Here is a 17,338-nt window from a genome sequence, read left to right as displayed (position 1 = left end):
AGCACATACAGAGTTGATATTCCAGTCCTGAATGTTTGTGTAACTGCACAAAATAATATAGTTAGCTAGTGACACACCCATTGGTTTTGGAAATAGCAATTTCTGTAGGCAGACAGTTAAGCTAGTTAGTGGGAAATCTTACATTACAGCAGAGAGTCACACTTTTAAATCCACGCCCTACACTTTTCTGTTGTGTTAATGTGTTTTTAATTTTGTGAAAGTGCTGAAAGGACACCATCCTCCAAACTCTGAGACACTGAGCGTGTATGTACACCGCTTCAACCTTTGAACATACTCAGGGCTAATTGTTATGGCGAATTGAGTTCACCACTATCTGTATCTGTTCAGCTAACTAAATTATGAGTATCCATGCTTGGAGTGGATTGTGCTTGAACTGGAACTGGGTGATACTTACCCGAATTGGTTAATTTAAGCCTGAAATTGAGTTTCCACATTCATATTTTATTAGAAAAATATTTACAGAACAGAATTAAGATTCAGATCTATTCAGACCATTCAGAACTATTTACAGATCACCCAATAAGGATTTCCCCTCTGCTTCAGAATGGATATTTTACACATTTTACACAAATGATACTCATACTTGGGACAAGTACATTACCTGTTCTGGATACTCATTTCATCTGAGTACTTGCTCAGACATAATATTTAGAGCTGCTAAGCTATAACTGGACAGATGATTGCTCTGGAGCGGGATTTAACAAAATGTCAGTTTGGTCATGACTGGCTTTGTAGAAGAGGACCTTCAGTATTAACATTTTTAGTGTCTGTTAAGGGGAAGCCTGCCCTTCATGGTGCTGTACAAAGCATGGGACCTGACACGAGCTCTTCTGTTACCATTTCGTAATTAAACATCTTTGAAGACAGGTGAACTATTACAATAACATGCAAAAGGAGTGACCTATTCCTTTCCAATCTCCAGTGACTCCATCTATTCACGTCTGTAAAATGTAAAATGTCTCTCCGTGTTTTTTGCCCTCTTCAGCTATGTCGCCTGAAATTCAATAGTTACCATTTGATACCAGAACCAGCAGATCTTCAGATATTTTTCATCATACCACAGATGATTGTTTCTTTGTCTTGAAGGATTCAGACCACCATCAGTGGATGATCCTCTTCATAGCAGCCTTCTGTAGGCAGGCTTTGAATGTGGATGAGCAACTATCAGAGAGCATACTGTAGTCTTTAGATAACATCCATCCCTCTGAAAAGCAGCCAAAGAAAATTATAGCGAGTCTTAACATTTCCAATCCTTGTGAGTCCACGCAACAAATAAAAACACAGTACAGCAATGTAGACATCAGAAGCTAAAGTCTGGTCTGTAGTCTCACTGTGCTGGCCCACATAACTTGTTTTCAGACTGTAGACGTGTTGGAGGCCAGCACAGAACATTGGTTAAAGTTTGGTCAGTCGAGCTTAGCTGAGATCAGTTTAGTTAAGCTGTCCATTCAGGTCAGGTCACTCAGCGGGCTCATTTGGTCTCTAGTTTGTCCAGCTGAGCTTGGTTTGGCAGTGTGAAATAGTCTTGAACGAATCCTGCCTCTCCTCTCGTAGTGCTGCAGCTTGACATGCGTTCATCCTCTACTTCAGGAGCCACTGATTCACTATGTAAGCGAAGAGAAGAGAAGAGAAGAGAAAGGATGAGCAGTGTGTTATAAAACAAAGTGGTCCCTCAGATTTATGTGTATGAGAGTAATAGGTCAAAGGTAAAGGAGAAAGCTAAAACTGTGTCCCAATTCCACACTTTTTACTCACTATAAGCAGGTTATGGGAATGTTAGCACCCATAGTAGTAAGCTAGTAAGTGCACAGAATAAATAAGATCTATTTTCAAGGGTGCTGTTGAGATTTTTTCCTCATGGCAAATAAGGCACATTCGGGTAGCTTCATCAGACATACTACTTGCTAGATGTTTTGTGCTTTATTGCTGAAACACGTATTACCTACTAGAGAAATACACTCATCAACATTGAACAAGAGTGCATGACAAGGCAGGGTGACTCTGGGTTGACATCAGTGATGCTTTGTACTCATATTCAGTCAAAGCTGATAGACAGTGTTTCCCAGATGCTGAACTTTTAAGGTAAAGATGTTCACACAATGTTTTAAAAAATGCACAGATTTATTTCCTGGGTGTATTCGTTTATGTATGTATGGAGTGAAAATGTGTTGCAAAAATCCCAAATCTGGGTTTCTACAATCTGCATGCATATCATACATGACAGCATGAGACACTCTATTGACTACTGGCATCAGCTTTACTGAAAATGCCTATATATATATATATATATATATATATATATATATATATATATATATATATATATATATTTTAATCACAGTGGAGCTTTTTGGTACAGTAGAATAAGATGTATAAAGCATATGATGAAACTGTTGAAGGTCATTTATACTTTTTATTTTGCAAGGTCTTTGGGTTTGTAAATGAAGACTTCTGCGTAGGTATTTACTTTCACATAGGCAGAGAACATATTTGTAGTGTGAATACATGCAAGAAAATCTTTTATGAAATAAAGTTGATCACTGATATCAACAAAAACTAGAGAGATTGGCTGCACACAGTGGGAATGAGGGAGTAAGGGTGAGAGAAGAATGCTGAGAAACTTGGAAAAGAGAAGATGAGAAATTCAGCGTGAATACACCTGTGAAGGAGAGAGATATTGAAACTAACTCCAGCCATAAGAGAAATCCATTCATTTATTTCCCACCAGGGATACTCTGCTCTCTGCTCTCTCTCCCTCCCTGCACCTCCTCCCCTGTTCTCCTCCACCATGAGGAGTTTGACCTGTCAGAACACCTCTGCACCTGCGTGCTTCCAAACTTTGGCTGTGCATTTCTTATCATCTCAAAGTTACCTCAGCTTTGGGACCAGCTGTTTCATCATTTACCGTCATCACTTCCAAGGAGAATGCAGTAATGTTCGACTGCTCTGCCTGCGAGTTAGGCTTCAACCGCACATCCAGCTTGGGAATACCTTACTTCAGTGTTTGCCCAATGCAGATCAACTAAAATGTATAACAGTTAAATGAGACAGACTTTATTACCTTCATGTCCCAGAGAAGATGTGCAACGTTGTGCACGGTTATGAGCAAACTGCCAAGTGGGATTACCCATCTGCAGCCCTGTGATATGCATATATGTATTGTCTGAATGCTGTATGCTGTAATGTCTGTATTCACTGAGCTACTATGAGTCAGAGGCTCTTCTATTGAAATGCCAACAGACTTTGATGATGTGTTGGGGTTTAATGACAAATCACTCACAAATCACTTTTTTCCTCAGTGTTAGTGTTGCTGTAAGTTTTTCATAAAAAAGAAAAAACATCTTCAGATTTCTACAGATGCTACAACACCTCTAACTCCTCTGTCTTTACGTATGCTGATTCTGATTATCCAAGTATCCTTTGTTGTTTTTGCTCCATTTTCTCTTTGTTTCAAGGAGAACAACCAAGTAACGGATTTTAAAGCAATAAACACGGGATAAAGTCAACCACGGGCCAAAAATTCTGGCTACACACACACACACACAGTCTTGTTTACATCACTTTTGGCGACATTACCTGGACTTACATTAATTTCCTTTTCACTGTTTACTGGTGCCCTCAAGGTGAGAGATCTGTTGGGTGCCGATGGTTGCAGTATTCAGGATTTCCTAGTCTACTTCCTAAAGTTAAGGTTTGTTTCTGTAATAACAAATCCTGTCGGAGTCTCTCCCTATGATAAGATTTATGATAGGAAGTTTATGTAATATGGCCCCAGGTTTTACAGATTTAACAGACATACCCCTCTAAAAAAAATCTAATAATACTGCAATACTGCAACCTCACTGCTGATACTTTATTTGTTTTATTTGTTACACATTGTTATATATAGCCAATATTATTATTATTACATAATATAATAGAATAATGTGAATTAAATATAAATGGAAGCTCCTGCTCTGGACTGCAAGAAATCGTAACAGCTGACATGTACTTCAGAATAAGTATGCTGCTGTAGCCAGAAGCTGTGATGAAACAAGTCTTGTTCAGTGCACCTTTAATTAGGTCCATGTTATTACTGCAAATGTCCTGCAGGACTCGACATAGTGTGTGTGTGTTTGTCTGCCTTCTCCGCTTGTCTTTCTTTTCATAAATTCAAACATTGTTGGCTCAAAGCGGTTTGAGACACCTCTATGACATGGTGTTCTCACTGCTCTTTGACTGTGAATGCAGAAACTCCTGTTGGAGCTCTGTATTGTAACAAACCATTATCAAAGGGAAGCAGAGGCCGCAGTATCCATTTGATGTTGTGGAGAGAACACTGGGCTGGACCAGATCGATAAGAAAGATATTTGGAGAGCTCCCTCACTCCTACACTCTCTGTCCAACACCTCCACATTTGTTGTGTGTGATGTAGCAGCTTTTTCTTTAACGCCAACCAGCTCACCTACGCACTACTGGTTTTAAATCTGCAAAAACAGACAACACACTCCCACACATATTCTATTTCTTTATTATGTGTCTCACCCTTCTTGTGCTTCCAGGAGCTCTCCCCCTCTGTTTCATTCTCTATTTTCACATTCTCAAGACTCTGCTGACATTGAGCCATGTTCAGTCAACCCTCCTTTCCCGCTCCAGGCAGCTTTAATGGTCAGCTGTATTTCTCTACTTCTGAGGACCTTCCACTGCCTTCTATCAGTGGCTCACAATTAGTCAAAACCTATTTCGGACGTTTAAGGATTCATCTCTACCTGCTGCTGCTGCTGCTGCCAATACATTCATGTATTCTAGAGACTGAAATGTAAAAACCGCAGAGACAGCCAGTGTCTTAGTGTCATAATTTGTCATAACATTATTTTAGCCTGTCCCTAATTATCACATTCAAATGGACAAACTGCACATTTTCCACATTTCCTCAGTCAAACATCATTGCAGTAAAGTGTTTTAGGCTTATAATACCTTAGGAAATAAAATAGCTTTTTTTTTTTTTTTTTTTTTTTTTTAAATTGACTTTGAAATGTATTTTTTGAAAATATAATCAAAGAACAGCATAGACATTCATTTCTTTTTTCAGGTTTCTGACAAATGTGTCTGGTTTGTCTGGACCATTGACTTTATACAGTATAAAGATAGACGACATGACAGCTCCCCAAAAGTGAAGCCAAAACATCAGCATCGCCCCATGGTGTCTTGCTGCAGTACAGCTTCTAAGCCTCCCCTTATGTTAGCAGATGAGACTTTGACCAAACTGAAAACTACAAAAGTACAAGCCCAGTCTTAATTAGTTATTTGATGTTGAAATATTGAAACATCATGATTGACAGTTGATTGTTGCTCCTGACTGGGTCAGACTTGTGTATCAGTGGGAAGTGGAATGTGCTTCACTGTCCAATCACTACCGAGCAGACTTTGGCTCCAAATGACATCACCAGCGGAAGTCATTGTGTCAACATCAGATCCAGCAGACAGTTGCATAAACTTGGTCTTAAATTGTCAGGTTATACTCATGCAATTAAACTTGTCTGTCGCATAAATATTATGAGTGGTTTAATTTGGTGTAGGACACCTTGCACCCCGTTTGAATGTCAGGACACAAAGACACAGTTATGTTAAGTGTTGTTGCAACAAAAATGGACAAGAATTTTTTTTATACATATCAATTAAAAATATTTTAAACCGTTTCAATATTGCTGTACCCACAAAGCCCCGCCTCCTCGCAGTGCTGTCTCCTCCTCATTACTGGTCTCAGAGAATTTATGGTTTTTAATAACTTTGGCAGGCATTGACATTCTAAATTACACAAATGGCAAGTTTTTCAATCTAATTCAGATTTTTTTTTTAGGAGCTTAAAGGAAAGAATTCTTTAATTACACTCTTTTCAGGCCAAAAACATTACGAGAAATGAGGGACTTTGGCGTCAGCGTTTCAAAAATCTTGGCTGTAAAGCCTGGTTAGCACAAAAGGTATTGTTGAAAATGTGCAAAGTGGAAAAGGAGGTCGTGTTCAGACAGTCATTATGACTGTGTGAAAAAATGCAGCCCCCTCATTTATATGAGAGGAACACTTGAAGAAGCTGAATCTGGCTCGACATTTCGTCAGCACAATGCAACATAATCTGGCAGCACACAGTCATAAAATCCAGTCAGAGAATTAGGAACTACTGTGCAGATCTCATGAATCTGTTACTCAAACTGGCCCCTTCAACAAATTTATTAATTCTTCTCATTTATGTTGAACATTTCACTAATGAAAACAAACTGCTTGTGGCCCCTGCATGAGCATGCTAGAGCCCTGTAGGACAGAATTCATCTGCAATATGTGAATGATTTGTGAAATACAACGCTGTGCCATGTGTGAGCTGTAGCTAAGTGATGCTTGCAACTGACTTTTGGGAGCTGTATTTTTATTGTATTTTATTGTCTCAGTGGTACCTGTAACACTCCTGTCCATGAGTGTAACTTCATTCAGTATATAAAGAAACTGAAAGAAAAAGTATATTATGTCTGACATTGACTGTAATTACTGTAAAGTATTTTTTTTTTTAATCTCCACTGGGTTTAATGAAGATGTTCCCAGAGGGAGTGGGAGTCAATGAGCCTGAGAGCTTTGGCAAAACCCACTTAAAAATATCCCCATTCACAGAAGAGAGAAATTAAAACTGCCCTAATTAACTTTGGAAAGTGTAAAAAAAAAGCAAACTATATCACATTTGCTATCAATTTAATTTTTGTCAGAATAGAATATTTTATGATTTATTTTATTTATCAAAGCAGAAACACCGTTACTTCCTCTCCCCCCTCCCTCCTCTTTACTACCTCTGTACTGTGGGCGGAGGGCACGGTTGTTGGGGCAGTCACGGCCCTGCTTGCTGAAGTTGATATTGGTTCGAATGCAGCGCTGGAGCAGAGGCTGGGTGGGCCGGGTGTTGTCACTCATGCTCAGGAAGATCTTGTAGGGCTCGTTCTGGCTGAGGAGGCGCAGGGAGTGCATCTGTGGAGGAAAAGTGGGGTGGAAAAGGACAGGAGTTGGAGGCTAAGATTGGTTTATTTAACCTCAGTAGTTTAACTGCAGAAAGAGACATCTTTCACTTTGAAATACAAAATCAATACTTTATTTGAAATAAAGCACAGTCTTATGTTGCTCTTTTTGCGTGTTTTTGACAGCGTCGGCAAATATGCCCACTTCTTCCAAATGACCGTTTACTGAGGAACATTTTTAATGCTTCCAGCATGCTCATTTGAAAATGATGACCCTGGAAAGGGGTAAATTAGCATTTGATGGCTACAGACATTATAACTTGCTGAAGGAATGGGGCTGAAGCTGCATGTCTGAGGCACCCTCACCAGTTGATGAGCCATGTAAAATGCATAGGAATAAAGAAACAGCATTGTTTTTTTGTATTGCAGAGTACAGCTGGTCGGTAGAACTGTTACGAGTATATTCCAAGAGAAAAATGACCACCTCCCCTGGCTCCTTACAAGGCAGGAGGTAGAGTTCCCCTCATGGTCTGAATTTGATTTATATTCTTATGATTTTTGGTTGTGAGTCTGACACAGGGTTTTAACCAGTTGTGTGTCCCAGTTAGGGCTGAGTGATATAGCAAAACACAATAATACTGCTTGATGCTTTGAAAAGTGTCCTGATAATGAGTGAAGCCTGAAGCAACCAGAGGGTTCATTAGTCCAACTTTAAAATAGATGTTCTTGTGGATTTAGCAGCACAATCCTGCAAAAGCACACAGTACAATCCCACTTTTCTTCAATGCAGGAAGCTTTTTAGTGAAAATGTGACACCTGATGTGACATCACATACAAGTTGGTAAGTTCTTTTTATTTTATGTTGTCCATGCCAAGTTTTATAATGGGGTTTTAGGATGTAGTTTAGCACAACGTCCTTTTTATTAGTGTGGGGCTGCAAAGATAGCCAGCTAATGATGCATCATCTCCAACAGCAATAATTTTCTTGTTAACCTTGAGACACAGCATGTGGCTAAACTCTCAAAAATAATTTACAGTGAATTACAAACCTTGATTTTTAATAAAGAAAAAAAGAAACGCAATTTCATACTAAATTATTCAGTAAATGAGTTAGCTGACTTGTAGTCAGTTCTGCTCCTTGAAACTTGTAAAGCTCTTACTTTAGTCAGTTATTTAAGTTTAATTTCAAATAAATTTTAATGTTATTTAAGTTAACTTTAGTCAATTAGAAACATAACGAGTAATCTGGGGTTAGAGAGATTGGTGACTGATTCATTTGATTCTGTGTTAGCATTTGGACTTCAACCATTTAGTCTATTTTGAAGTGCTGGTATGAGATCCAGTTCTGTAGGACGATGATGGTAATGGCAAATAATGAAAATGGTTATAATAAAAACTGAATTTGGGGTGTTAATTGCTTTTACCATGGTTTCCAATGATCTGTTAGGCAATGAAAACATGTAAAGTGCATGTAAAGCCAAATATAAGTCAGTGTGTATTTAGCAAAGTGAAGCATAATGTCATTTTTTACTAACTTAGATCTGTTGTAGCGTATGAGTTAACACAGCTAACCAACAGTTTATTTGGACATTCAGGTGTGTTGTGCTAGTTGTGCCTAGTGTAGCCAATGGCATGCAGCAGAAATGAGGAACAGCTACAGAGGTCTGTTAAGCTCATTTCTTTCTAAGTCCACACAAACGGAGCCTTCAGCCCCAACCAATGCTGACTCAAGTGGCATAACCTGAAGACTTCTGAAAACATTTAAGGTGATTTGTCCCATGGTAGAAACATACTATAAAGGAAGGATGAAAGAGAAACAGCAAGGTAAAGGAAAAGAAGAGAAAAGAGAGCGAGCGATCAGACAGGGTTGATAGACAAGTAAGAACAAAGGATGGGTATGCATGAGAGTGAGTAAATAAAGTGAGAGCAAATGGCAGATGGTGCGTGTGGGTGTTGATTACTTCGATGCATGCAGGTGAGTGCTGTGCTGGGTTGTAATGTGTTGCACTTTGACGTTGAGCTTCCTGCTTTGAAGAGGGAGGTTTTTTTGAATCTAATCTATCCAGCTGCCTCGTCTGTGACATAAACAGGCTTTCTGGCCATGATGTGTAGAGTCACAGCTGCATCACTGTGACTGCATGCATGTGATGGTTTTTTTTTTTTTACATCACCTACTAAACCTGCTCCATTGCTTGAAAAGATACAGAAGAAGGAGAAAGACCTGGAGACTACTAACATATGGATGGTTTGGTGTGCTCTGTGTATATGCGCTGCATTTCATTACATTACAGTTACAACACAGCCTCTTTTATCTAAACCACTCAGGGAAAAGTAGATGCTTTTGGTTACAGGTTATGAAGTCGTAATTTGCAATTCAAAGCTGTTTGAGCCATGGATATTAGAAAATACATTTCTGTCCCAATCAACATAATGTGTGTTGTTTTCCCCTTTATCACATCTACTGATCCCTCATTCACGTACTTGCATCTGTGTCACGTAAACAGGCTTGTTGATGAGTATCCAAGTGGAGGTCTCGTAGCACGGCGGGATGGTGATGGAGCCCTCGTAGGTGATGTAACGCGTGGTGTCAGGGTAAAGGTCGGCTATGTTCAGGCCCATCAACAAGAACGCATCATCTAGAGAGAGAGAGAGAGAGAGAGAGGCACACAGAGGGAGTGTTAAGCTCATGCAGTGTGTTGTGTGAAAGTCTGTGATGTTCAGACCCATTAACAGGAACGCACTGTCAGAGGAAATGAGAGGAGAGATGAATCTTTTGTGTGTGAGAGTGTGTGTGGGTATTTTAGTGCTCTGCATCACGGTATAAATCTATAATGTCTGGACCAATTACAAAGAATGATTTGCCAGTGAAAAAAAACATAAATATGATGAAGCAGTGTGTGTGTGTGTGTGTGTTGTTGTTGAACTGGTTAGGGCCAGAGAAGACTCACCTCCCATTTATGGACAACCTGCTGGTTCCCACAGGCTAATGTGTTCAGTTTTAAGGTTAAGATTTGCCTCTTGTTTAGATTAATTTGAGTTTCCATAGAATTAATATAAGGCAATATATTGTGAAAAGCATAGTTATTCTCTCTCTCTCTCTCCCTCTCTCTCTCCCTCTGCTTAGCTCTATATTTAGCTCCATTAACAGTAAGGAATTCTCAAGAGGCCCATACATCTTGACAACGGAGGTCGGAAAACACATGTTAGCAATGCAACACTAATTTGCATGAAATTCTGGATGCATTCTTGCGAGGGGATCACAGGAAAACGATGTGTGAGTGATGTTGTGTTACAGCATGTAGAACAGAGGGTAAAGTCGATCTTCTGTTACAGAGAATGAACGGTCGGCAAGAGGAAGAAGAGGTTAAAGTTTCAGGTTTTAGACCTCAGAGGTTTTGTGGCATGACCCCATGACAGTGTCGGTCTGTCATTCGATCAGTCCACCACTTTGGTCCATACTGAAGTATCTCAGCGTTTATTGGATTGGATTGCCATGCAATTTTATACAGACATTCCTGGTCCCTAGGGGATGACTCCCATTGACTCTAATAAGACGACTCTAATGGCAGCTCCTTTAGCAGACTGACTGTTTGCAGTTTTGAGCGAAAAATCTTAACTATTGGATCAAACATGGAAATAGTTCTCACGGGCATTAGCTGTGGCGGAGTATTTGCTGATCCTCCTAGTTTAAATGAGTAAATTAGACTGCACAAAGGAAGCTGCTGATGTTTTATTGTTTGTTCTGACACATTGTAGCAACAACATACAGTACACTACTGTTTGACTGATTTTGTTAACAAAAAAAAAAATTCTTACAGCAGAAGTGCAGAAATAACATACTAACTGTTAAAATGTCAGTACACTGAACTGATATTTAATTTGGTTAAAGCAGACACGTCATTGCATCAGTCCGCAGTGACCGATAATTTACAGTGAGCTTAAGACACTGCAACCGAAAACACAAGAAAATATCAATAAAACAGTATTGACAATCTGACTACATGTGCACCTCAAACACTCACAACACAAACGTGATTGCAGGATTTTTGACAGATTATTTGAATCGGAAGGCAAAAGCAAATGGCCAAGGCTAGCAGATATCTGCATTAAAAGAAAAAAAAACCTTCGATTTTAGCTCATTTTCTAACACCACTGACGTCAACAATAACAAGCGTGTTCCAACCCAGAAACACATCCGCACGTCGTCCGTCCTGCTTGCAGCGAGTTTGCCCACCCACTCCCTCAACCACCAAGATAACTGAAAATGAGCGAGTCTTATACCTGTTGTTGTTCACAGAGGCTTTAAACTGTATGAAAAGCTCCTTCGGTTCATTAAACCTCATCGGCCATCTGAAGGCAGCTGGACAGGCGTGCTGATAAAGCTGCAGTCTGATTGGAGACGAGCATTACACACAGACGTCCGCCGTGTTTATCTTGATTAAATCATGTGCACCAGGCTGGTACAAAATAAGCACACACACACACACACACACACACACCTCAGAGTGCTCCATTCTAACTTGTTATTCTGCTGTTGAAGTATGAGGACATCAGATTTCAGGTCTCATTAATCGTGTGCGTCACAGTCTGCTTTCCAATAGTTTATTTAAAAATGGTCATCAGTGGTTCGTGTTTTATTCTTGAAATGCATTACGAAGCACATCTTGCTGGACCTCCAAAGAAATCCTTTAAGAAATCCAAACCTGCACGACATGATCTTTGGCTCACAGAAAACATTTTTTTTGAAATACCCTGCAAACAAACAAACAATTGGGACTTTGTGATTCATCATGAAGTGAATCCATCGTGAAGTGAATTCAGATCACAAGAGGAGTAGAATATCTATGTGTGCACACAGATGTGATGGTAAGAAAGTTTCAGTTATTGTCAGAATTCCTCTAGTAAAGATGACTTACTGGCAAACAGATTTTTTACAGCTGATTTCAAGCCCTCATTTTACTTCAAGAGCAAAATATATCCTTGTAGAGGTTCAAAGCAGAACTAGCTTGTCTAGGGACAAAACAGAAGAAACAGTGTGTGTGTGTGTGTGTGTGTGAGAGAGAGAGAGAGAGAGAGAAAGAGAGAGAGTGCCTTACGTCTGTAGGTGATTCTGGTGATGGTATCTCTGTTGAGCATGCGGTTGAGGAAGGAGTTGGAGTTTTCAGAGAGCTGAGACATGACAAAGAGAGAGAGAGAGAGAGAAGAGGAGATCAAATATTCATCACAAACCACAATACACACACACACACACACACACACACACACACACACACAAATGCAGTAAAACACATGTAGCAAGTAGCCAACCGAAACAGTGATGTATGTTGTACTGCAGTCCTCACATTAGTGTAATGACAATCCATAATCCACAGCTGAGAGTGAATGTTTTTAATCAACTATATGTTACTGAGTGAGTCTAACCATCCTCTGAGCTCTCGTTCTTATTTGGTCCTTTGTTGTGTTTCACTGTACTCCCAGAAGGACATACTGACCTTTATGAAGATGGAGACCACAGCGATGCCATGAGGGCTCCTAGCTGCCTCAGTGTAGTTGGCATATAGATCCTGGTTGTAATGGATCAGCTGGACCTGAAAGACACAATGACACAGAGCCTTACAAGCAAAACTCAAGTAATGGAAACAATATGGTTACTGTTTTCACTTCATCAGAGCTGTCGAGTCATCATTCTTCCTTTATCATTCTTATTAGCTGTTATTAGCACATTTTTATGTTCATTATGAAGTATCACTTTAGAAAGGTTTGACCAAAAAGACGAAATTCAAAAATTCTTGTTAAGTTTCAAGGTTTTATACTCTGAGACAAGAAGAAAGAGAAGAAGAAGAAGAAAAAGATGATGAAGAAGATGTTCACAATGTCAACAGGTTCCCGGATAGTCACATAATATTCCCATTCCCAGATTAACTTTCACAGTTTGTTTCTTCTTCTTTTTTGTCTTTGAGATTTCTTGGTCGGTCGGCTACTTCTACTTCTTCTACTGTTGCAGTCATGCATAATGTAGCCTCTTGTTTAGTCTAGTTTATTTGCTCCAAATTCATTTGACAATAAGATGGAAACATGGCTATTGACTGAATTTGTTTCAATCACTGGGAAGTGGTACAACAGATTGAATCACTTTTTATTCACTAACATGTAGGGTCCTTTGGGGGAAAATTTGTTTATGCACATCAAGTTTGGGTAGATCTTCCATCATGAAGACCATTCCACTGTTTTCTGGAGTAGTATAACATAATATTTAGCACAGATGGATTATGTTCTAGATTTTGGCTTCAGAAACTCAGCTTCATCCTCTAGTATCCATACAATCCTTTATGTCTGCTCAAGGAATTTGAAACAAACAAACAATGAGATTACATCCTCCTTTAGATCACGTCAGACAGATGTAGAAGCACGAACTCAGTCCGCATAACAAGCAGGAGAAATGTGTACAGCTTTCTTTTAACGTCTCGGAGTGTCGGAGAGGATTTACAGAACAAAATGCAGTATTGTGATCCGTGACTAGTTAAGGAAGCTCAGGGACTCTCCACACAGCCTCCACAAGGACAAGAAAACACTTGCTGTTCCAACTTTGACAACCAGGTTCGAATTCAATTCAAGGCTGATAAAAAGCTTCGAGATGACTTCAGCTCTTAAGTGAAAAGTTTTCCTCTTGGTGAGACACGACTGTATTGGAATAATTTAGTCTGTGTGAGTGTTCTGTGTGCACATTCGCACTTGCACATGTGTGTTTATCTAGCATTACATAACTGTGCAGTTATTAATCATAATGAGCTTACCATTGTGTCTGTCAGCTATCAGCAATTATCTTATCAGCCTGCTGTTATTCACTGCTCCGTCGTTTATGTAGTGTTTTGTAATGTGTGAAAGTGTCTGTCTGTGGTCTTGTGTGTCCTACAAATATTTTGTTTTTATCCAGTGTGTGTGTCATGTCTGTCTCTTCTCTTACCTCTCCAGGAAAGCCCTGTCCATTGAGGAGGTGCTCTGAACCCTGGGAATCCTCGCTCCCAAAATGGAGGCGGACCTCTTCCAGCCTGTAGCTGTAACCCAGCGGGCCCCCCGAGATGTTCACCAGGTGGGCTTTGTCCGGCCGCAGGGACACGTGCTTCCCCGTGTTGTACATGGTGCCTCCCATCTACAGAGAAACAGACAGATGTCAGCTATAAGCTGTAATTTCACTGCTGCACCGCAGCATTTAATTCAGGGCTGCCCAAAGTGAGGCCTATGGCCTAAAGTTGGCCTAACATAAAGTTCAATTGGCCCACCAGATGCTTCTTGTTAAAAAAGTAATAATATGAAAACATTCCTTTAACATTACTTCATTGCTTTACTTGCTGTTGATAGTGCATTTATCTATCTATGTATTTCGGAAAAAATGCTCTTTTCATATGTAGAATCCCCAATTATCCCTCACTGTTATAATACTAATAATGATTTATAATCTGAGCACAGCAGCGAGAGTGACACTGCTCAGAAAGGAAGTCAGTTATAGGGACTGCCATCCTAGCACCTTATTGCATATTTATAATATAATGCAATGCAATGGTTGTTTTGATTTTGGCAATACAGCCTCATAGAGCGGCTAGCGTAGCTATCATAATAATCATATTGAGTGATGCTGTCCGAAAATAATATACATTGCTGCCATTGGGGACTAAAATGCTGGAATTGTGCCCTAAAATGTAAACTTGGCTAATTACTTCTCCTGATTTTCTCATGTGGCTGTTACTTTTAGTATAATTAGAATTATTCTAAGCTTAATATAGGGTACATGACACTTTGACCCACTGTGCTGTAATTTATTTTTAACATGGGTAATCCCATTGCCTCCAGCCCTAGCAACACCGTGGCCCACTTTACAGAACTATAGCAGCTTTGTCTTCTGACAGAATGCAGAATGCAGCATGGAAAAAGTGGGATGTGTTGTGATGTGTGACAGAGTTTACTGCAACCTCTTTTGGAAACTTTAGTGAGCTTTCAGCCTAATTATAAAATAATAGGACACTTCACTGGTTCACTCTGGATATTAATGTCATGTTATGCTAAGAGCAAGAAGCAATCTATGTTGTAAGCTCGACTACAGAATGCTGTACTGGGTGGTGCCGGATTGTGTGTTTGCTCATGTACTATACATGGAGATACTGAATAGGCTCTTCACATATTAATTAACATTTTAATTAACATGTTAAGATATTTTGATTTTTCATTGGCTGTCTTGAAAGCCTTATTGCACTATCCTGCTTCCCATTCAGCAAGTCAGCCAACCAACAAAACAAAACAAAGAAATTTGGGGGAGTTTTCGTTCTCAATAAATTGGGTCTGATTTTTAAACAAAACACATGAATTTGTTCAGCGTAACAGTGTGAAGCTACAAGGAACTGAGGTGCTTGAAGATTTATCTTCAACCAAGTTAAAGCCATTTCGAGTGTAGCAGGTCAAAGTGGTGATAAATCAAAAAAATCCAACTTCACTCACGAAAAGTACATTTTCACAGTCAGTCATGTCAGTGTTTTTTTGTGTGTGTGTGACTGACAGGTTTCTCAGAGTTTCTCCACTTTTTGTCATACTACATGTCACAGTCACTGAACCTGGACATTTCAATCACTCAGAGGCATATAAAACTCATAAAGCAGAAACAAGGCGTATAGATACTTTGTAGAATGAATTATTCAGTGTTTACTTTGGCCTTTATACACACTCAAAGGTACACAGTACTACAGTCCTGAGCAGGGGTGGAATGTGAAAAAAAGGCCATAAAACCCAACCAGGGCAAAAATCCACCACACATAAACACTGTGTTACACAAAAGATGATAAACAGAGATTAGATTTCTTTGGTGAACTATGGTAACTGGAGGAAAGAAACATAACATATGAACTAAAATGATAATAACCATAATAACAAACACCTACGCAGTTACACAGGGAAGGTAACTTAGATCAGTGATATGATCCAGCGGTAGCTGTACTCCAAGGTGTATTTCTGCTACTGGGAGACTAGGGAGTATGTTGAAAGATTGTAGAGCAGCTCAACTAATTTGATTAAAAGCACATCCACTTATTGAGTCAGCCATAACAATTAAGTTAAGTGTTACTACAACTGAGGGCCTGTGAGCAAATAATTAGCTAAAATTGATGCCTAAATCTTTGGAATAGATCACTAAAAGTAAAAGTTAGTGGCTGGTGGAAACATCCAGTTTTTGCCACTCTATGTTGGTGTAGCATGACTACAAACTTGACAGTTCAACTGTATGAAAATATTCAGCCACTATTATATTCACTTTTATTGATTAATAGTTAAGTAACATCCAGATTGAAATGAATTCAATGAAAGACATCTGGAACATAACTGTTCTTCATCAGACTGGGCTGTGAGGGTACGTCTCGGAACATGTACAGCTGAGCAGCAATGCCTGGCAATAAAATGAAACACCACAGCTGTTGTTGTAATGTGGGCCAAAGGGAAGAAATATGGAGAAAATGAAAATGTGTCCTAGGATGGAGCTCTGTGGAGCCTCATACAAACATACAAAGTACTTGAGAAGAGGCATCACCGGACACAATTGATTTTCTAATAGGCACTAATTTTAATAGAAAACTAATAAGAGAACCACTGGTTCTCAACCTGTCAATCATAATGCTATGATCCATTACAGTAAGATCAAGCAGAACCATCACCGAGCATTCATCTGTATCTTCATCAAGACGTCATTTATAAGTCTTCGTCTCTGTCGTGTGCTCATAGGAACTGCGCTAAACCTGGAAGTGTACAGTGTTGTCTTGTTGACCGTGTCTTCTTCAGTTGCCCTTTGCATTCAGTGTGAGGTTGTTGTCCTTGTGCCTTGCTGTGTCCTGCTCTTCTATATTTACAGCTCATGACAAATGAAACGGTTCTGTTTGTGCGGATTAAAACATCTTTTCCTGTTGTTCCTCTGGCCCCATAGCTGTATGTTGTCAGCGCCTCACAGGCGCCTCTGGCAACACATAAACCATTAATGCTCTTTATCCGCATGCCAACTGTATTCATCATACATATTATATGACATTTGTTGCATCTATTATTGCTGTTTGTATATAATGAAAGAGGGAAAAAAGCACTCAGCCTCAGTTTAATTGTGGCATGTCACTGCTGCGGTACGATGAAATTAAACCTTTACTCACCAGCCTGAAATCTATTCACAGAATAATCCTTAAAGAAAAGCACAACATCATTTTTAAAAGAGGCGGAGGATTTAGGATCTAAAAATGACTTTTTCACTCCTCTACGTCACTCAACAGGTTTAGTGACAGGCAGCACAGAGGCTAAGCATATTCCTTTCACTTTCTATT

The 17,338-nt window shown here is 39.5% G+C and overlaps 1 protein-coding gene across 1 annotated transcript in view; it reads right to left on the bottom strand.

Moving 5' to 3' along the window:
• Nucleotides 1–208: 208 nt before the first annotated feature.
• The window catches only part of LOC124073472 (carbonic anhydrase-related protein 10-like), a 70,829-nt gene continuing 53,699 nt past the window's right edge, over nucleotides 209–17,338 (bottom strand). The window contains exons 4-9 of the mRNA XM_046415731.1: nucleotides 13,960–14,145; nucleotides 12,488–12,583; nucleotides 12,092–12,164; nucleotides 9,477–9,631; nucleotides 6,834–7,008; nucleotides 209–1,625 (exon numbers count right to left, since the gene is read on the bottom strand). Of these exons, the coding sequence (XP_046271687.1) occupies nucleotides 1,603–1,625; nucleotides 6,834–7,008; nucleotides 9,477–9,631; nucleotides 12,092–12,164; nucleotides 12,488–12,583; nucleotides 13,960–14,145 (708 nt within the window). The 3' untranslated portion in view covers nucleotides 209–1,602. The remainder of the gene's footprint in view (nucleotides 1,626–6,833; nucleotides 7,009–9,476; nucleotides 9,632–12,091; nucleotides 12,165–12,487; nucleotides 12,584–13,959; nucleotides 14,146–17,338) is intronic.

The sequence above is a fragment of the Scatophagus argus genome, chromosome 16, assembly GCF_020382885.2.
Source record: "Scatophagus argus isolate fScaArg1 chromosome 16, fScaArg1.pri, whole genome shotgun sequence".
NCBI classification, from domain to species: Eukaryota; Metazoa; Chordata; class Actinopteri; family Scatophagidae; genus Scatophagus; species Scatophagus argus.
Note: the sequence above shows the minus strand (reverse complement) of the source record. Positions and strands in the feature narration are given on the sequence as shown.